Raw genomic sequence first — 21,783 nt, forward strand, 5'->3', positions numbered from 1 at the left:
TCCCCTTTGGACCATGATTATCTCTACTAAATTTTAGACCAACCAACCAACACTGCCAAGCCAGAGCTAGCACTGCTAATAAACACCTATAACTGATTGTTTTAATTAAACTGAATTTTACTAATTTATTCAGTATGTATGTAACACCACCTGTCAAACTGAGGCTTTGTGACTTTGGGACCTAAGTGGCCCATGTGCATAATCCATCAGATAAATCACAAATGGTTGTTTCTGCTGTGAAAACTAACACTCGTAGTATTTGGTATGCACACCACAGGCTTCTTCTGTATTGGACTGCATCCTTCATTTCATACAAAGTCAACAAAGAAAATACACACACACAAAGAGACACTACTGTGTCTGCACTTACTCATGAAAACACAACTGATCATATACACACACATAACAATCTCTGGCCATCATTTAACAGCAGACTTTGAAAAACACTCTCCTTTTCTCCAGACACGGAAGGAAGCCATAAGTCACTTTTATTACGTGTTGTGTTAAGTTGTTGTGGCAGTGGGGGCTCCAAACCCCAAGAGAATTTTTAGAAAACAGCAAGCAACATAGTCAATGCAGGGTGACAGCACTTAAACAGGGCCTACCAGTATTATGTTCAAAATATGTTTAGTTTCTGTTTGAATAACTACAGTATGTCCGACCTTCTCAACTTGTGGTCCAATCTGTCCATTCAGTGGAAGCTGGAAGTGGAAGCAAACACTCTTTCATGTAAGGAACAAATGTAAAACTCTTAATTGGCTGTGCTGAGTATATAGACAGAGCCTATATAATGGCATTTTGGAAATAACTAACAAAACGAATGCAAGGCTGTTCTCTGTTGACTGTCTACGTGCTACATTATATATATACAGACATCACCGGTGAGTGTTTATGCAGCTGACACTAAGTTGTACTTTCCCTTGTGTTGTGACAATCTCTACCAACAATTATATACAATTAAGTGCATACGTGTGTGATTAAAATAAATTACATTTCCAAATGCCTACTGTGTTCTGCGGTGCCCATTGGTCCTCCCATAATTTATGTCCTGTTTGCACAGACAGTGTGAAAGTGTTTTGAGAACAAAGAGCTGTTTCCTGTTATTTTGTAAAACAGTTCAGTATGCCATGTTTCAGCAAAGGTTTTAGCCTACTGGGGAAATTATTTGTTGTTAGGTTTATGGAATTTAATTACAACCTCTCGGTCGTCGGCCCTCTGAGAGGCTTTTCAGACCCACCCTACTGAAGACTGACAGCCAATAAAAATGACAAATTGTGACCGTGACAGAAGTAGAACAAACTTTTGCTAACCTAATAGACGCTGACTTGTTAACACGAACCTCATCAACAATTATTGTTGGCTGTTGTAATGTCAGCTTCAGGTAGACATTAGGTGATCTGCCTTCTGATAACTGATTTTATACTAAATGCATTTGGCATGTTGACAAAAGGAGAAATCAGATCTGTTTGATATAGTTGTGCACCATTCAGCAGGAATTTGACACGCTGACACAAATAAAAACAACGAGAGTGAAATTCTTAGACAGAGCTCAACGAACTGAATCCCTCAGAGGGATCACACTGATCAATAATGACGTCCAGTTGTACTCACTCCAGCCGAAGAAGGGGGGCAGGCTCCAGCCCATGGAGTAGACCCAGGCCGCAGCCACAATGCTCAGGGCTTTCCTACGAGACATCAACCCCAGGGAGGCCAGAGGCCTGGTGATCACCACGTACCGGTCCACTGCAATCACCATTAGCGTCATCATGCTGCAGATACCAAACAAGGCTCCGCAGAAGGCATACACCTCACAACCTGGAGGAGGAGAGGTGAGGGAGGGGGGAAAGGAATGAAAAATATGTTTGTTATCAGGATAAATGCATTTTATGGCAGTAGATTCTGCAGCTCTTGAACAACAGCTGGAAATACCGTAGCTGATTGTGTTTCTCAACTTGTAACTCAGTTTTATTGACAGTTTTAGAAAGATATTTCTCTGCGGTTTTGTCAAGTAACCATCACACTGCCATATCAGATTTACTGTATTATTTGCTAATATCATATTACCTAGAGAACATCTGTTACACACATGCTCCATAATTCCTTGTTAGTAGATTGTAATGGCAAGTAGTTACATGAAAACATTGGCTACAATCAATATTTTCATAATAACAAAATCAAATCACAATGTGAAAACAATGAGATAATGTGACAGGGGTCGCTTGTAAAGATTAACCTAAAGAGAATTATTACCTAAATCTGTAGCTCATTGATTATATGTCCAACCCACAAGTTTACTGTTTTGGTTTACTTTCAATGCTCTCATGGGATTGATTTCAGTGGCAGCAGGCAGCTTTTTTCAGCGGAAAGGCTCGAAAAAAACGATCCCCTGTACACCCTTTGCCCAATCAGCTGACAGACACAGTTAGTGACTTGCTAGTGAACTATGGCATTTAGTTAGACTCAAAACCCGGACACACGAAAAGCAGGCACGTGCACGTGATACAAACACAGAGAAATCTGCAAGCAGAAAGCAGAAATGCTCCCTCGTGAGCATAGTGTTTCACTTGCTGATACTGTTCTGTGTGCTCATATCACACACATGTGCCTAAACACAGTGGACCATTTAGCAGCTAAAGAGCCAGATATTTCCTTCAGGAGTTGGTAGAGACCAAAAAATATTGGACACCAAAAGACTCCAAATGAACAATAATGTTGCTCTGTAACTGCTGGATGTGTAAGCAACTGTTTGTCAAATCAACTTAAAAGATGACGATATGTCAGTGTGATTCACAACTTGTTTCCTTTGCCCCTAAGTGACCAAAAACAAAACAGTTTTTGCAGGTTTAACATTACTTTCTTTGTCAAATTGGACTAATTCTCCCCTCAAGCTACACTTCTGTGTGATAGTATATGAAAAGAGCTGGAAGGCTGAAAAAAAAAAAATAATAAATGTTAATAATGACACGTAACTAGAGGGAAAGCAATGATGATGGTCTGACTTTTTTAACTAATGACTGAAGTCCTGTGCTGACTTTATTTTGAATGTTAATATGCTAAACATTAACATAACATGCTATATATGAGCTATAGGCTTAATTGTTTTTTAGCTACAAAATAAATAAGTGATGTATTACAGCTTTCAGAAGAATGATACCCAGTTGTCATCCCTTCGATGTTGACACTATCAAAGGTGATTAATCTTTCATCCTGTTTTGTTTTGTGGTGTGACTTTCTGACATCAATCTTTTCCTGGTAAACTTCTTGCATACCAACTTACTATTTAAACATTCAGACCACAGAGAGATCAGCCAGGCTTGTTTTAAAAGCTTTTTCTGTATCTCCAAATCTCCAAATTGTATTTCTTTTCACTATTAATGTTACGGTTGATAACAAAATCAGTTTCAGTTGCTTGCTTTGGCAACAAGTAATGTTGTATTCTGTTACAACAAAGCCATCTGGAGTGAATAGAGCAGGGAAGAAGAGAGACAGAACAAGAGAGGGAAAATTACGGAAGGATCAATCATTCAATCAGTCTTAAAAAAATATAATGCAGAATTACTGTGAAGAATGGTACCGAATACAACTTTACAATTAAGAGAATACAAAGGACAAAACATATAGCAAACAGACAACATAATAAAAATCCAAATAAAACAATCAGTGTTAAAGGGATGTTTGAAAAGTTGATGGTGAATAAAAGTAGGTTTTCAGTCTTGATTACAGATTTCAACTGAATCTGCTTCTTTAACATGGAAGGTCACTCCAGGGATAATGTACACAGTAGAAGTCCTCTGATGCTGGAATATTTTTTTGGTGACTGAAGGAATTAGCTCAGATATTTAAGGTGGTGCAAGTCCATGCAAGGCCTTATAAGTTAAAAGAAGAATCTTAAAATCAGCTCTATCTTGCACTGGTAACCAGTGAAGAGAGACCAGAAGGGATGTTTTATGATCAAATTTTGTAGTTTTTTGTGAAGATTGTAGCTGCAGTATTCTGAACAAGCTGAAGGAACATCAGGAAAAAGGACCTTACAATCAACACATCTGGAAGATACAAATACATGGATTCAGTTTCGGCATCGCGCAGTGATAACGTTAAGGTTTTTGATGGTTGAGCTTTCAGAAATAATACAACCATCAATGTTAACATTCAGATTATCATACAACTGGTCATATTTGGCTGGTTTAACAGGGAAAAAAAAAGCTCTTAACCATCTATTTTTTCAATTTCTGATAGACATGCTTCTAAATGTGGTGATTTACAAAGGTCATGTATGGAAGTCAGAAAAGAGGTGAGCAGAGGAAGAATTTGTGGGAGAGGAAGAGAAGGTGAGGAAGCAGCAAAATACTGAACCCAACGTCGACAGCTGAATGTAGTAGTTTCTGTTTCTGATGAGCAGTTGGCACCTTGAATCAGTGCGTGAATGGGTGAATGTGACATGTAGTGCAAAGCACACTGAGTCGGAAGAAATGTGCCGTATAAGCAGTCCATTAACGAGTAGCAGTGTGATAAAAAATGGATGGGTGATATGCTGGGAAACAGGAAGGTTTGAGAAAGTGTGGCATGTACAAACAGCATACAATATTAGTATTTAAATATGTGAATATTAAATAAAGTGCTTAAATATTTAATACATATCAAACTTATTGTATATATAATAGGTTTATTGTGCTATGTCTATTATGCCGGCATGCTGTGACACAGTGTTTGTGGCTTCTAACATGTCTCTTTATGTTCCAAGATGCTGTTCTCTGTGGAGTATCATTATGCTAAATGTATTCATAATGTATGAAGAAATCTGATGCACACAATCATGCACACTCGCAGATGCACAAGCCTGCACACTGACAAATACAAACACTCAATCATCACTTTATCAGCTGCTGTCCCTTTAGGCGGGTGAAAGTGCGATTACCACCGACCTGTCAAAAATCATGAAATCACAGCACCAAGTCGTCACATCCAAACATAAGACAAAATCTGAAGTGTGTCGCCTGTGTGAAGGAACTCAAACAAATAGCACTCAGGTGATTTAATATAAACCACAACGGCTGTACATTCGTCGTCCTGACTGTCTGTGTGTGTTTGACAGTCGTTGTTAACTTACTGAAGCTAATGAAGTCCAGATTGGCTCCCAAAGAACAGCAGATGTTCTCCAGAGAGGATCAATAGTAACAAAGTCCTGGGGCATTTTGTGTGAAAGGCAAGGTTCACTGCATTCTGGTCAAGTCAACATACCAAGTACATGTAAAACATCTCATGAATTGAAAAGTCCTAATAGGGTCCTGCAATGAGCCTGTAAGAGCAAATGTTTAGGATTTAGGATTAATCAATGAGTGTGTTTCATTTTCAATTTGCATGTAACAAACTGAGTAGAAGAGAAATTTGATTTTAAAAAAGTTTGTATGCTTGGCTGTGGTGGAAAAGTTATTGTATAGATAAAAAACAAGATGGAAACAGCGATGAAGAGCGTCACTATCACTTGTGAGCAATGAAATCAAAACCCTGAAACCCCTCAAAATTATACCATGCTCACACTTCATCACTGGGACACTCAGCAGACAACTGTACAATAAACAGTTGTTAAAGAAGACAGAATCCATCATGTAAGACAGCACTCAACACCAGTACTTAGAATTTAAGTTACTGCCCTCTGGTTCCCCCCTCAGACAACCACTAGCCACAGCTCTATAAATTCTCTTTCATACCCTCCACTGCTCAACACTCCTCCAACCGTGCACTAATGTGTACTTGACCTTTTACTCAACATGTGTTTTCTATGATGTGTGGTTATATACGCATGGGCTTTTTTTTTATCTGTATGTTTCACTCTGTGTTGTTATTTTTATTGCTACTGTGGCAGAATCAAGTGCCCCTCAGGGACAAATAAAGGTCTTCAGCTTGAATATTCAGTTTCACTCTGAAACTCTGTCACATTATAAAAGCTAAGGTTGCTCTAACTGCCATTTCATGTAGACTTTAAGTGAGAAAAGCACCAACAAATTCTGTTGATGGCTTTACTCATTAAATTCATTGGTAATAACTACCTATGAATACTAGTGTATTCATATCTAGCTGTCTGTATATATTCTCAACCCTGCACTCTGCACTATATAATTTACTACTACTCTGTTTGTACTGTAGATATCTTAATTTAATAGCTGTATATATCTTAGTGTATTCACTATATATATGTTATTTTTTATACCCCTGTACATATGCACATTACTCTGCACTTGCCTGCTTTTTGCACTTCTGATTAGATGCATTTCGCTGTCTTAGTACTTTATGCAAAGACAATAAAGTTGAATCTAATCTAATCTAATGTCTTGTACCAAATTTGTATCCAATAATTGTAAAGATTGTTCCCTGTAGAACAAAGTTTGACTGACATATTATCTGACTTACCTACAAACACTGCGATCCCTAAAGATACAGTGCTATTAATAAACGCCTTCACTAAAGAGTTTACGGGGAATTTCTATGAATTCTAATAAAAACAGGTTGAAAAAACACAAGTAAACATTAGCAGAAGCGTTGTGATTTCTAGCTATTCATGCTTGACCTCTACACCTCTTTGTCTGTCTTTTTTTTTTAACACAATTGGCACAAGGACAAAAAGAAAGGTCTTCTAGGTGGAAACGAGAGTCCTCTTGCAGTAACCACCACTAAGGACTGGCCTCCAGCTCTGACTGTGATTGGCTGTCTTCATCAAGGTCAGGACAACTCCTGAAGGAAAACACAGCGCTCTGACTATCGGTGTTTGATCAGTGGAGTGTGGAGTGTTTTTTACCATCGCTCTATCTCTGTTCTCAGTAGGTTGCACGCTGATGTATAATACACACTATAGTACAACCCCCTCCAAAATGCGCTCAGGTAAAACAAACGACCGACATGCATTCTTGTTTGCTTGTTGTGATCGATGGGATACTGCAGAGTAAGCCTTTGGTGTGTCTTTTTACACCGTAGCAGGAAAGGGTGACAGAGGATGGCAGGTTTGTGCCTGTGCATGCATGTGTGTGTGTGTGTGTACAGAATTTTAATTGAACTGTAGGTCACTTTCAAAAGGGTAGGGAGACAATACAGGTCCCTGTGGAATTTAGAGTGTGTGTGCATAATGATTTGTATGTGTGCATGTACATGTAAAAGAGTGTATGTAATATCATTAGTCCGTGTTTAGGTTGTTGTATGAGGATCTCTGTGCAGCATTTTTAAATATAATACAAGTGTAAAATGTTAAACCTTCATGCCACTTTGTGTGCACATGTTACCTTTCTTTCCAAAGATCCATCGCTTGTGCATGCTGTTGATGAAGAAGGTGGGGGTCTGAGTAAAACACATGAGGAAGTCCGTGACAGCCAGGTTAATGATGAAAATATTAGATGGTGTCTGCAAGCTCCGACTCCTGACACACACACACACACACACACACACACACACACACACACACACACACACACACACAGACACAGCTGTTAAAATATTGTAATTAATCTTATTATAGTCTTAGACCTGGACTATGAATAAATCAGTCATCTCATTATCACATATATTAACACAGACACATGGAAAAAAGTGAACTTAACAAGTTTATTGAAGGAAGCTAATTCAAAACTTGAAGTAAGTAAAAAAAAGTACCTGCAGAAAGCATATATAACCAGGAAGTTTCCCAGCATGCCTGTGATGCCCACAGCCAGGATGACAACGCCGATAGTGTAGTGAGCGTGGTCTGGTACGTCTACCGTTGGAAATGGGTAACTTGGAACCATGGAACCCTATAGCAACAGGAAAATGGGAAGGAATTGGTTAATTTGTGGTATTAGAGTCATTGTATTATATCAGGACATCAATGTCATTCAAAAACGGATGTCACTGCAGGTCTCATGCTCATGTACTGAAAGTGTAACAAGCTTTGGGAAGTACAAAGGATGATTTTGCCTAGAACTGAAATTAAAGGGAAATTAAAAAAAGATTAGCAAATTAATTATTTTTATCTTAATACTTAGGATAATTCGCCAATGGTTAAATAAAGGAAACTGAAAAAGAAAATAGCCACTCACTCGACATTAACAAACTTCCATATGTTGAACATTGTGAGAGATTGTAGCCTACACCAGCTAGAAAAAACTACGATGTCTTGTTTAAATATGGTTTGATTTATTGTTGCCTGGAACTGTACAATGATTCAAGATGTGGCTTGGTTTGGTGGGTACACATTCAAATGTTGTACCTAAGTGTGTCAGCAACTGTTAGATAAATCCCTGGAGTGAGAGGAAATCCACTTAGTCTGGAACCCACTCTATACACCACAAATACATTCCATTAAAATATTGATTTAATAGGATATTTAGTGGTATAATTAGGGTCAATAATAAGGTTTAAAACATCATTAGGGGACTTCAAGCAACCTACAATTTAAGTACCCACTCTGAATAGCTCATCATGAGCTCAGAGAAGATGAAAGCATCTTTCTGTACTTTATGCTCCAGTAACTATTTGTCAGACTGAAGGTCAGACTGAAGACACTTCTATCGACCTCTGTCACCAACAAAGAACTCTCCAATGCCTCTGGTACAGCTTACATTAGCGTAGGCCACTGCCAATTATGGTAACTGTAATTGACAGGGTTTGAAAAGTCACAATTACACAATATAATGAGATGAAATGGCTAATCGTAAAAAAAAAAAAAAAAACGCAAGAGCTGGGCGACTTGAAAATGTTCAACTTTGAGTGAAAAATGTGTGTGTATGTCGAGGCTTTTGCAGTGTTGTGTGGGGAGGACCGGAGAAACAGAGCTGCTGCTCACCGACAGCTGTTTGAGCCCAGGGAGCTCTGCAGAAGAGAGCTGGGGGCACAGCCGGAGTTTCTGGAGGAATAGAAAACTGTAGTCACACCGGATTCTGCACTGAGCTCAGAGTATATTTTTTAAACAGTTAGGATTAAAAAGTGGATTTATCTTGACTCTCACTTCTGAGCGTGTCTGCTGTGAGCCAGGGAGGTGCCACCCGCACTTGTAGCCATCTGTGTGCACTCAGAGCTCTATTATACTATTTCACATTTAGTCGTTTAGAAGTTGGACTACCTGGCAAGTGGTAAAAATACGTGTCTGTTACTTGATTCCAACTAACGTTTTTACTCTACTAAACAAGCATTTTAAAAGTTGTTTGCTTCTTGTCTTGCGGACAGTTCCAATGTATTTTATTGGCATTATCTTTTGGGCTTACTGCAGTAATGAGCCAGAAAGAAATTTACATCACATTTGGTGCTGTAGTGTAAACTGCAAGCTTATTCTTTGCCTGTAAAGTAATTGGTGCAGCAATCACAAACGTTTATGAGTAAAACAATAATCAAGTTTAAATTGTGCTCTAAAAGTACAAATTAGCTCACAATGGAAATACTTGGAAGTGGCAGCACATCAGAGTTGTTTTTAAAGATAAACTGTGGAGATTTTAATCACTAGTAGTGCTATAGAGCAATGCTTATACGAGTGAGTCCCTGTTTTGTTCGCATCAAGCCCCCGCGAGGCATGACTCATGTTCTGTTGTTGATTTCATGTTTTAATTTGCTGATCGACAAGTGGTGGCGGTGATGTGCAGTGTAGCAATGTGCTTGCAAAGGCAACAAAGAGGACTGCAAGCTCATAAACATGGATGTAAACAATGCGCTATTAAATATTCTCTTTGCAAAGGTGTTATGTGGAAAGAAATGCATTCAAAATGTCCGCCCTTGAGGATTCACACCATGTGTTCATGTGTTTTGTTGAGAAGTTAATGTATTTTGGCACCTTTAAGGACAGTACTTTTCATACAAAAATATTTCATACATCTTGAATTTAGGTCAGAAAGGATGCCAGTAGTGGGTGTAATGACTTTTTCAAGGTGAAGATGTCTGTTTATCCTCTGTAGTTCTATTTTCTATCTTTCCATAAGCTACTTTCTGGACTCGACAAGGACACATTTTAAGAGCTCCAAGATGCCACGTGTGTCTGTTTCTGATTGTTAAGTCATCAACAGCTGAACCTTAGAGACCTTGTATTTCTCTCTCATGTGTGTCACGATACAAACACACATACAAGCACTAATCTGTGTGCAGTAGTACTCCCTCTCTAGAATTTCACCTTAAAGGGTCCAGTGTGTAAATTTAGGAGGATCTATTGGCAGAAATATAATATATAATATAATATTCATAGGTATGTTTTCATTAGTTTATAATCACCTGAATATAGGATTTTTTTTATGTACAGACGCTGCAGGTTACCTTCCATGGACTCCGAACTGCCATGTTTCTACGGTAGCCAAGAATGGACACACCAAACTCTAAACAGGACCTTCAGATAGCTGCAATCTGCAACTAAGCCGGTGCCACTAAATCTTACACACTGGTCCTTTAAAACAAGTAGCAATACCACAGAGTATAAATTCTGTTTGCTATATATAAAAATCATGGATTCAACAGTATTAGCATCAAAATATTTCAGAATAATATTTATCATATTACAATTATTAATGCAATAATTTAATTTAAAACACCTGTAACTCCCTAAAAGCTGACTTTCAGTGTCAATGAAAGGTTCTGAATTCACAGCAGCATTTTGCCTCTGAGAAGCTGCTGCACTTCAGAGCACACAGCTCTAGTTGAGAATTCATTTCAGAGATCGTGAGACACTCCACTGCTTTTACACTTTGCTTTTGTTTCTCGTTGTTTCTCAAGTAGATGTACACACACACACACACACACACACAAACACACACCCACTCACCGGGACTACTTCCACAGAGTTAAATCTTCCTCAGTGTTCAACTGGAACAAAAACTGAACTCCGCATTTTGGCGTGTGTGTGTGTGTGTGTGTGTGTGTGTGTGTGTGTGTGTGTGTGTGTGTGTGTGCACGCATCTGCTTACACACATGTGCATGAGTGTCCAACATCTGTTTCAGCATTCCTACTTTTCTGCAGAGTCACAAGCTCCTGTTACTAAAAGGAGGATTTGAATGGTATAGTGAAAAGTGATGGAGTGGTTATGTAAGCAAGTGAGTGAAAAGGTCACAGGGTTACTGAAAGGAGGGCAAGTGCAGCAAGTGAAGGAGATATGCAGATGTGGTGTGTGTGTGTGTGTGTGTGTGTGTATATATATAGGTGTGTGTGTGTGTGTGTGTGTAATTCAAACACACTTGGGTCCAGTCTTCTGTGATGTGGTGGATCACACTCAAGGTCTCTACCCCCCCTCCCTGCTTCATTTCCTCCCCAGTCTGGTCTCTCCTTTTCACATATTGCTACTCTCCTTGCCGAATCTCTCTCTTTCTATCGCTGCTGATTCCCGATCCTGACTAATTCCCCCCTTCCCGTCTGTTCCTCTGGTCCCTCAATCTCTAGATCACTCCTTCTCTCTCTCTCTCTCTCTCTCTCTCTCTCTCTCTCTCTGGCAGCTTGGGGCCAGATTAATGCCGATCACACGGTGAGGAGGATGGAAGTCTCCTCTACAGTATGCTTGTGTGGGATTGAAAGATGGAAATGGTGGGTGGTAATATCTCTCCATACTCTCCGTCTGTGAACACGTACTGAGGCCATGGTGCCAGCATTTTGGGGTTTTCCTTCGTCAGTGGAGAGCAAGCAATATAAATGCAAATTATCTTGTGGTTGTCTAATGCAGAGTAATTTAAAAACAGGCAAAGACAAATAAACTGAGAGAGAAAGAAGATGAAGATTAGGAATAAAAGAGTAGTTGAGAGACAAGTTGAGGGAGGGGAAGAGAATTAAACTTCCACTTCCGAGGATCCAGGAATTAAATTGGAATTAAAATGCACAAACACACATGCATATACAAAGAATCACATGCATATGTTATATGTGTACATATGTTTGAATGCAGATTAATTTGTGCGCACACGTTACAAAATGTATCTTACTCCTCTTCTTTTTCTGTCTCTCTCTACAAGTGATGTGTTGTTAGTGAATGAGTCGTCTCCTGTAAGTGAACGATGGGAGCCAGCTCCAGTGTGAGAATATCTTTCTTTCTTTCTTTCTTTCTTTCTTTCTTTCTTTCCTTCTTTCTTTCTCTTTAATAAATTAAGCTTATATAAAACAGACTGATGATCTGATAACATATTTGATAAAGAAACATATCGCTTTGGTAATAACATTAAGACCCAAGCAGTGTTGCACTGGTCACAAACATAAAAAGCACACCAATACCCATGTAAAAGTTTTGGATGTTTTACATTGTTTAAGGTATTTATGCCAAGTGTAATGTAAAATGATTGCATTCTGCAAACTATAAGGTTTAGTATGGGTACACTGTGATATATGAGCTTACACAGAGCAATCACAGGGCAAAACATTGCTTAAAAGAGACAGTATTCAGTACTCAAAAAAAAGTAAAACAAGATGAGTTATGAAATGTTTGTTTTACATGAATAAAGGGTTTTGTCTGATCTAATTGCACTGAATTTATCATGTGATTCTGCATACATTTGCCTTATCCTGACATAACTCAATATTAGAAAAATATTATATAAAATATAATTTTCTATATCATGATATTGAAATTGATATTGAAAGATGATGGACGGTGATTCGTTTAAACATACATTTAAAGTCGCTTATTGGGGTATAGGCTAATCTTTGGTTCATAGCAGGACTGATTTAAAGAGCAGTTTACTCACAAGTTTTCATTTAATTATTTTTTGTTGATTAGTTGGCACAATTAAAACCTCCTGGTCTTGCAAATTGCAATGCAAATTATTTGATTGACTTAACTCTTATCGTGTTTTAAATAGTAAATGGTAAATGGACCACAAACTGTACCCCCGATTATCCACCCATTCTGACACCCGTCACAAGCAAGCCGTTAATCAGCCTATCAATAAGGTGATAAATGGTCATCTGTGACTTCAGAGACAAAATCATTTGTTTACCATCTTAAAGCCTCTAATCAACAGCAGATTAGAGGACATGATCACAGGACACGACACACACACACACACACACACACACACACACACACACACACACACACACACACACACTCACTGTGTCTTTGATGAGACACAGAAATCCACATATGCATACCCACAATCACATCAGCACTCACATCGTTTTCATTGCACAGACACACCCCTGCACAAATGTGTGTGCATGCATACACACCTGCACAAACAATAAGAAGCATTGATAAGTTAATCTCTTTTTAATCATCCAGAGATCGTAGATTGTAGATGGATAATTAATAAAGAAAAGGCAACAAACAGTGGTAAAGGGAAAAGGAGGCTCTAGAGAGAGACACAGAATGGGTTTATATGAAAACCACACATTGCCGAGTAGAAGATCCCATCTGTCTCAGTCGAAGCTGCCCCCAGGCTCTGCTTTAGTATCAGCTTTCCCAGAACTCCCACCATGAAGGCCCGACCACAAAAGCTACAGAGACTGAAGCCTACAGGTCTGAACTTCAAAGTCAGAGTCCAAACTGAAGTATTCACACTTGTTGAACTACATTTACCGCAGCGGTGCACCCCATGTGTTTCTCAGTATGTCTTTCAAACAACTGTTTCTCTCTCAAATCAGTCAATGTCTGGGCAATGTTAAAGCACTGTACTTTCTTTTTATACTCTGTATTTTACATACACTGCAGAGGTGTATTGGTCTATGCATTTGTATAAAAGGATTTCCCTGAAGGCACCACAGAAATTAATTCCACTTTAAGACACAGGGGGAGACAGAGAGAGAGATGACTCTATGATGATCTATGAGACTTGATAAGCACATTCCTCCTGTTGATGACCGCACATGTTGGAGTTTCCAGGACTGAGAGTGTGTCGGTGACACTGCAGAGGTATGTGTGAGGAATGTCCGAGCTGACACGATTACACACCTTTACATTTTAAAAAAGTAATGTAACTTGTTATGAACAAAACTCCAAACCAGCGCAGAAACCAGCTGTTTGATGTTTTCTTGCTGCCTTGCTAGAAACATAATTTCCTCTTGTGAGACAATAAAGATCTGAACTGAACCAAACCTGCAACCTTTCTGTGTAAATTAAGATTAGGACACACAAATGTCTATTATAGGGTTTATATCGGATTGCATTGGATGCCACATTGTAATCAGATGGGTTTATATAAATGCTATTTAGTGCAACACCAGATTGCAAAAGTCACTATTGAGCGCAGACAAATCCTCTGAAATTACAGGAAAACTGTCAAGAGAGGAGATCCTTAAATTCATCATCATGAGAAATACTGTAAGAAAAATAAATTAATTGCTTTTTTTACGCGCGCACAGATGCTGGTACAAAGAGTGCACACAGAGGTGAGAAACATCTTGACCCACAACATCTTTTTTTACAACAATTTCCTCCAACACAAGCTGAAGAAACACTAGAGATAACGGGATTTGCGCTTTACCCCTGTCTTCATTCAGATCCGATACTGAATGAACGGAGCTCAGATGCGCAGAAGAGGATGGTGTGATTCATTCACTAACACCTCCCCTCATACGACATTCCTCAGATTTTATGAATGATCTTGCGGAGGAATGAAAACAGCCACTAAAAACCTAAACCCCGCTATTTATTTAGCCTGTTTTGCCAGATGTGGTGAGTTTCGCTACTCTGGATCAGATCTTGCAGCGGTTACGCACCGCTGCAGCGCACAGAAGCTCTCCATTCACACCGAGGGGGGTACTCCTCCAAACAGCAAAACAACAAAACAAAACAAATAAAAAGAGTGGCATGGAGCAAGATGCTTACAGCTGTAGCGACAGGAGACAGCTCCATAAGACGGTGCGGGCTGATGGAGCTGATGTTCCAGGGTGCCCGGGCTGTCGGGTCCGATCTAATCAGCAGCCTAGAATCCATTCCCGCGGTCCACGGTGGTTAATGAAAAGCTGTTGTGTAAGACAAGCGGACCGGAGAGGTGTGGAGTGTCTAGTGAGGTTGTCTAGGAGTCCAAGTGGCCCGTCATCATCGCCGCCCTGCTCTCATATCTCACTCTGGCAGGGCTACTGGTAGTTCAGCTGCTGTGGAGGGGTGGGAAAGAAGTGCTCTCTCCCTCTCTATCCCTCCCCCTGTCCAATCCCCGCTCCGGGGATGCCTCTGAGTGTGTCAGTATGCATAGATATAAATGACCATTTTTCTGTTTGTTTATTTAACTTAAATGAATCATCAATGGAGCCGTTTTCCCTCTCTTTTCTATATCTTCTTCTCCCTTTCCTTCACAGTTTCAGTTATGAGTTATGCTCTATTTGCTGCAAACAGAAAAGAAAGGGGTTTAGATTATTAACATTATCATGCAAAGAAGGATCAAAACAATCTGTCTCCCACAGAATCTCACATCTTTATTTTCCAGCCCCATTTTCATGTGCAGCTTGCAGAAGTCCTTCACACATTTACAAATTAAATCTATATTTATTGTATTGTACAGACTTGACTCAGACTACTGGAGCGTGTTTCATTAGGGAAGGGAGAAGCCTTGGTTTTTGAGTGCATTTTGAGGTCGAGGTTGCAGTAGGCCTTAAATCTGCTGCTGCCAAGACTAAAGAAGGATTGCAGGAATGAGTACATAATGGAAGGATTACAAAATATTTGTTTTTTTGTGGTTGATTTGAGCAGATATTCAGTTTGCGTGTGTAATGTTTTAATCCTAAAGAAAGGAAAGATGGAGAATACAGACAAAAGAGTGAGGGAGGTATAAAAGGAAACATGAAGACTTAAAAGGGAAATTTAAAGAGAGTCTGGTTCTCATAATCATGTCCATTCTGACTGATGGCCAAAATGGAGGCTAAAGGAGGCTGTGTTTACTTTTGGTCAAACTCAGAAACAAACAATATAAGTTGCATCAGTATATGTTGTTGTTGAGTCATGTTTCCCAAATCTCTTCGAAGGAGATGGCGAGTGTAAAGTTATCTGTATAATGAGAATATGACCCAGCAATAACTGGGTAACTCTCTTTGGCCACTTGGCAAACATAGCAAACATGTATCTATGCAGCACATAGCAGTCATTTTGAGTCGTGTTTTCGGAGACCTGATGAATGTAAGTCCAACATTCATTCCCTTTTTTTTTTGTTCTGCACCAACTCCTGAGGGAATATCTGGCTTTTTAGCTGCTAAATGCTGCACTGATCACCAGCTTGTTGCTAATTGTGTCTGTCTGCCATTTGGTGTTGAGCAGGTTTTTTGAGCTTTGTCACTCAAAACTGCTGCCAGCCAAAATGGATACTATGAGAGAGGTGAAAGTGAACCAAAACAGTAAAGTTTTGGGACGGAAAAAACAAAACAATGAGCTAAAAGATGCTAAAGCTCCATAGAGCTGAGGGTAGCTGCAGAGTTGACTGTGACACGTTTCACATACTAATAGTCGTGTCCATAAAAATACATTTTTATATTATTATAACTTTTAATCTAGAAGCAAAAACATATTTTACTGCTTAAATTAAAAAATTAAAACCTAAATTCTTCTCTATAAGAAAATCACATGTGTGCATCTGAATGTATCTCAGGTTAATGTTTATTTTCGTGCTGCCAGAGGACAAACTCACAGACACAGCTTTGATAGAGATCAGAGATGTACCAATGTGTGCATACCAGTAACTGCACTAATTTCCCTGTCTCATGATTTCTGGAGAGGGTGCAATATTAGCTGAGCTATACAGACTGAGAGAGAGAGAGAGAGAGAGAGAGAGAGAGAGAGAGAGAGAGAGAGACAGAGACCTGTAGCAGGAACATGTTTGTTTGTCACTCTAACGGCTCCCAGGTGAACTATAAAGAATGCCTTTCATTTCTAGACATCCAAGATGACATTTAGCCAGGAGCAGTCCACCATGTGAATGGAGAGAACGGTGGAGAGGCTGAATGATAGATTGGGAATAATGGCTGATTGTGAACAGCAGAAGAAGGATGTTGAGGAATTTAGGCATGACCATGTTGCCATTTTTTTTTTATTCTAGAAAGAATCACAAGGTCTTATGATGCCTCTCCTAGCTTCCCTAACCTTTTCGTTCTCCTTATTCAGTAGCGCTCTCTTTGCCTTTGGGCTTATATTAGGTTTGTGTACACTAAGGCACTCTAGCCCCTGCCCCCATTTTACCATTTATGTAACACCCTATTCTGTAGTCTTCAATTTCAACAATAATATGTTTCTAATGCTCTCTAATGCTGTTTAATGCTCCATAATACAGCATAACTGCCTCTTCAAGTCGCTTAAACTCAATCAAGTCAACCCACCTCTGGAATGCTAAGTGTTGATCCAGTATGAGGAAATTCCGGGAGACAGCGGATCAAATTTAACTCGGCGGGAATTTAACTCTTTGCCCGGTAGAAAAATGTGATCAGTGACGGGAAAGGTGAGTGACAGGATGTGCAGAGAGTATCTACCTTTTCCAGGCTTTTGACCCCTTGTGCACTGGAGGTCTCCATGCTTTCTGCATGTTTGCCTCTCTTATAGCACCGTACTAAATCATTCATTTACTTTCAACAATTTCTCTGCCACCAAATATCCACACACGCACGCACACTGCATGTGAGTTTAGGTTTGCAACATGTTTAAACGTTTAACTTCTATCCTCTTCCCGTCTCACTAAACTCTCTAACAAACAAACACATCCTTCCTGTATGGGTGTTGTGTATTTTGATTTTATGTGTAAAGTGTGTGTGTGTGTGTGTTTGTATTTTCAAGCAATGCAGTCCTCTGGCAGCTGCGAGACCCACAGCGTAACTGGTCCCATGATGGGGAGTTCTGGCTGATATTAAGCGGATCAGAATCGGGGTCTGGACTTACACAACAGTAGCATTATATAAACAACACAACTAATACAAAGGACAAAACAATACCACACTGTGTGGTGTGATCCCCCTCGTCCTTCCTCCCTCTGTCGTACTTATTCCTGTTTAGGTTAAGTCAGGTTATTTTTCTTTCCAGGGTCATATGCCGTCCTTGCAGCAGGTCAGAGTTGAGAATAAAGATCATTAGCTTCAAATCCAGTGACCCAGTTTCATGTCAGGCGAGTTGATGTGAGCAGGACATTGCAAACGTGTTTGTTTGTTGTTGTACGTGTCATAAACAATAACAACTAAATGAGTCTATAAAGAAACATTCAGAGAAAGTCAATTGTAACACAGTAAGTCATATATAAACATATCAGTACAAATATTTCTACTAATGCAGGAATACCAATAAATTAAAGCATAAACATCAGCCTGTAGCAATAACTCCGCTGATTTATGGGTTATTTCTTTTAATGGTAACTATAAATAATGAAGGTTGTTGATTGTAACTGTGGTTCTATGAGCACAGACACATTTAGCCTCTATGGGCTTGCCTACTCACTCATCTGGAGGGCATTGAAATTTGGATGAAATAGTAAAAATGAAATACTTTTTTTAATGGCAGGAAAGGCATAGAAGTAACTAGTAAAACCAATAATGACCCAATCCTTTAAAAAAAAGACATTTAACAAAATCTTTTTGCCTGCAGTTTAATATCCCACCTTGTTACAGTGATGTAGAAGTGTACTCCAGGGTGTCAGTACACCACTGCTGACCAAACCCAACGGTGATGCTGGGTGTGACATGAGATGTAACAGATTTAAAAAACTTTTAACTAGAGAGTGCAGTGAAAATCAGCTTTTTAGTCTGATATTAAAGGTCCAGTGTGTAACATTTAGGAGGATCTATCAGCATATATGGAATATAATAAGCATATTTTAGGATGTGATCCCCATTATCTGATGCAGAACATCAGCTACTCTTCCTGGGGTCCAACCAAAAGTTAAAAACAGGACAACAGATAAGACACTTGGACTTACTCTGTAAGTGTTCAAGTGAGCCATGTCAGTGAGCCAGGCATTCACAGTACCAAGGACCCGGATCTGGACCACCATCCTCCTCCATCCATGTGAGAAAGGTCTATAACACTGTAAAACCCAGATAGGTTAATTTAACTAAAACAACTGTTGAAACTGATTACATCGAGTAAGAATGACTTCATTTTGTAATATTTATTTGTACTGTGAAAACAAAATACCTAGTAAAAATTATTAATCAGGTATGTTTCTGTAACTTACGAGACTAAGTTACGTAAAGTCACTTAAAATTACTAGTAAAAGCTGCTTAATCAAGAGTCTTTTTAAACCTAAAAAAAACTGAGTTTGTGTTATTTTTAGATTTTGGTGCGATCAGTTTCAACAAGGAGGAAGGATGGGCCTGCCAGCTATACATTGACAGGATGCCGAATAACCATTTGCCTGAGACAAGGAACCTCAAAACTGCCCCTCTATGACTATGTCGTTCTGCAGACAATACAATAGAGCTGATTGATTGGTAGATGCTTTTCTCTCTCCAAGAGAAGAGCCATCAAATGGAGGAATAAAAAAGCTTTCACAGCAATGACATTTGCGAGGAGGCAGGATCGCAGGGGGCAACGAGCCACTTCCGTCTGACACAACTGAGCCACAATCAGGCTCATAATGGCAAGTGGTGGTCTACTTTTTGACATGTTGTTGGAACTGGTGTTTTAATGCAGGATATCTGGAGAGCTTTGAGAACAAGTAGTGTCTCTGAAGCCTGGAAAAGCTTCCTACATCTTTCAACAGCAAGACAGATCCCCCCTTCCTCCCCCCCACCTTTTGCTTGTTGATTTAAAATAAAACTATCAAGCTGTCAGTCCTCAACCGACACATCCTTGCCATTCAGGAGAGGAGGGCAAACACACCACTGCATCAATCTCCAGGAAATCTATGTGGCAAAAAGATGAAAGTAAGCACCTTAAAAGTATGCTGTCGTGGTAAACAAGATGCCCAGCTGCAATAGCTTTTTCTGTGTTTGGGACATACAGGCAATATATGAGTAGCTTTAGGTCTGTTTATATCAGTATGACTATATCTGGCTTTACTTTACAGGAAATAAAAAGAATGGAGTTCTTTCTCCCTGTTTCTCCCCGAGGAACAGTTTCTGTCCTTCATCAAAGAGAACAGAACTATTTTTTACATAAGCAGGGGTCATGGATCGGTGAACTTTGTCTGATCTTTTGTTTAAAGAAGACAACAAACACACGTGGACTGTAGTCAATAGTGAAAGTTGAAAATTTCTAATGTGACAGATGAGGTTAGTGTCATTTCAGACAAGATGACTGACATTTAAAAAATCTGTCTGGGTGTGGGACAGCAGGTCAGACTGTGGCACTGGTATCACAAATTTCCCAGAAACCACATCTAGGGTCAGTACAGTTATAACTCACTGCAAATAATGGAGGAGGACATAGCAACCAGAAAGCTAGAAAGACAGGGGTACATTGAAAAATACAGTTCAGAAAATATAGTTTGAGAAAGTACATTTGTCTCCAAAATTCGTGAAACAGTAAACTATAGCGTGTTAAGAGCCACTGTTACCTTAAACAAAAAGCTGGTTTTGGTAGGTAGAAAACGTGCCAGCAGAGTTCTATTATGATTTGTTAATTAATTGTTATTTAATTAACAAGCTGACCATGGTTGAGCGCATACTCAGCTCTAGTATCCGGTACAGATAAGAGTGTGAGTATTTCATTTATAAAACTGTAAATAAGGCTGCAGTAAAGGAACAAAAATCAAAGTGTATGTTAGTAAATCAATAAACATAAATGAATAAAAAAAGATCTCTTCGTAAAGTTACAATTCAGACATGAGCTCTACTGCAAGTTTAATCTTGGAGTTAAGGATTAAAGCTCAAACATTAGGTTAATAAATAACTTTGTTGGTTACAGTTTTGCTAACCTATAATCCAAACACTGACGAGAAGGGGCAACTGGTAGCTCACCTGGTAGGCTGAGTCCTTACCGCTGCAGCCTGGGTTTAATTACAACCTGAGGCCCGTTGTTGTATGTTATTTCCCCAATTGCTCACTTCTGTCCCTATAAGATGTAAGACTTGTGTCGGCATTCACAATGTCATGACTGAAACTGTAGCAGTTACATGGAATCCAGCCATTATTATTTTTATTTACACCTGTGCTTTTTCTACTGTGACATGTCAATATCTCTTCCGTGAGACGCCTATGAGCACTAAACACGAAGCACAGCTGAGGCTGATGTCGTTACTTTTGCTGTTGTTCATCATAAACCAAATTATTCAAAATGTTTTACAGTATGTTTTATGCTGTTGGATGAAAAGTCAGGGAATCCCTAAAGTCTGTAGGATTTATACACCCATTCATTAAATTTGAGATTTTGGCATCCCCTAGTGGTGTTGTCAAAAATGACACCTTCCTTCATAAACAACCTGGGGACACCAAAAGGAAGTAATAGACTGTGCCAATTGTCACCAGGTTGTCTAATTTGTCCACAAACATGTAAACCATCAGAATAATGTAAAACATACTCACATTAAAGGGTCTGTATGTAGTGGCTTTAAGAGTTGAAAATCTCAAATATGGTCAACAGATACTGTGTTATAGCACTAAAATCACTGAGCAGAAGCAGTCACACATACTGCCTGTACATATTGTGACAAAATACGCTGTGATATATGCCCTCAAGCAACGCAGCTGCAGCTATTCACACATGCAGTGACAATTTTGGTGCATAATTTTACCTAGACACAGACATATAGGCAGAAACACTTGAGGGCATCCAGTCCAGCAGATACTACAGGTGTCATGTCAGTTAGTGATCGGACCAGACAGTAATTTCTAGTTTCTTTCACTTTCCTCTACCTTTCCTCTACCTGGCAGTCATGTAAATACATCTGTGAGAGAGCTGGGAGGCTGTTTAGGTGTCAGACAGAACAAGGATAAAGAAAGCTGACAAATGCACAAAAACAACC

At 39.3% G+C, this 21,783-nt stretch overlaps 1 protein-coding gene across 4 annotated transcripts in view; it reads right to left on the minus strand.

Annotated features, from left to right (window-relative positions):
- Positions 1-14,976, minus strand: part of LOC127373746 (melanopsin-A-like) — a 29,615-nt gene extending 14,639 nt beyond the window's left edge. For all 4 annotated transcript variants that reach the window (XM_051418482.1, XM_051418481.1, XM_051418479.1 and 1 more), the window contains exons 1-4: positions 14,742-14,976; positions 7,639-7,775; positions 7,272-7,405; positions 1,612-1,815 (exon numbers count right to left, since the gene is read on the minus strand). In XM_051418482.1, the coding sequence (XP_051274442.1) occupies positions 1,612-1,815; positions 7,272-7,405; positions 7,639-7,775; positions 14,742-14,849 (583 nt within the window). In that variant the 5' untranslated portion in view covers positions 14,850-14,976. The remainder of the gene's footprint in view (positions 1-1,611; positions 1,816-7,271; positions 7,406-7,638; positions 7,776-14,741) is intronic.
- Positions 14,977-21,783: the final 6,807 nt, after the last annotated feature.

Source organism: Dicentrarchus labrax, unplaced genomic scaffold (assembly GCF_905237075.1).
Source record: "Dicentrarchus labrax unplaced genomic scaffold, dlabrax2021, whole genome shotgun sequence".
NCBI classification, from domain to species: domain Eukaryota; kingdom Metazoa; phylum Chordata; class Actinopteri; family Moronidae; genus Dicentrarchus; species Dicentrarchus labrax.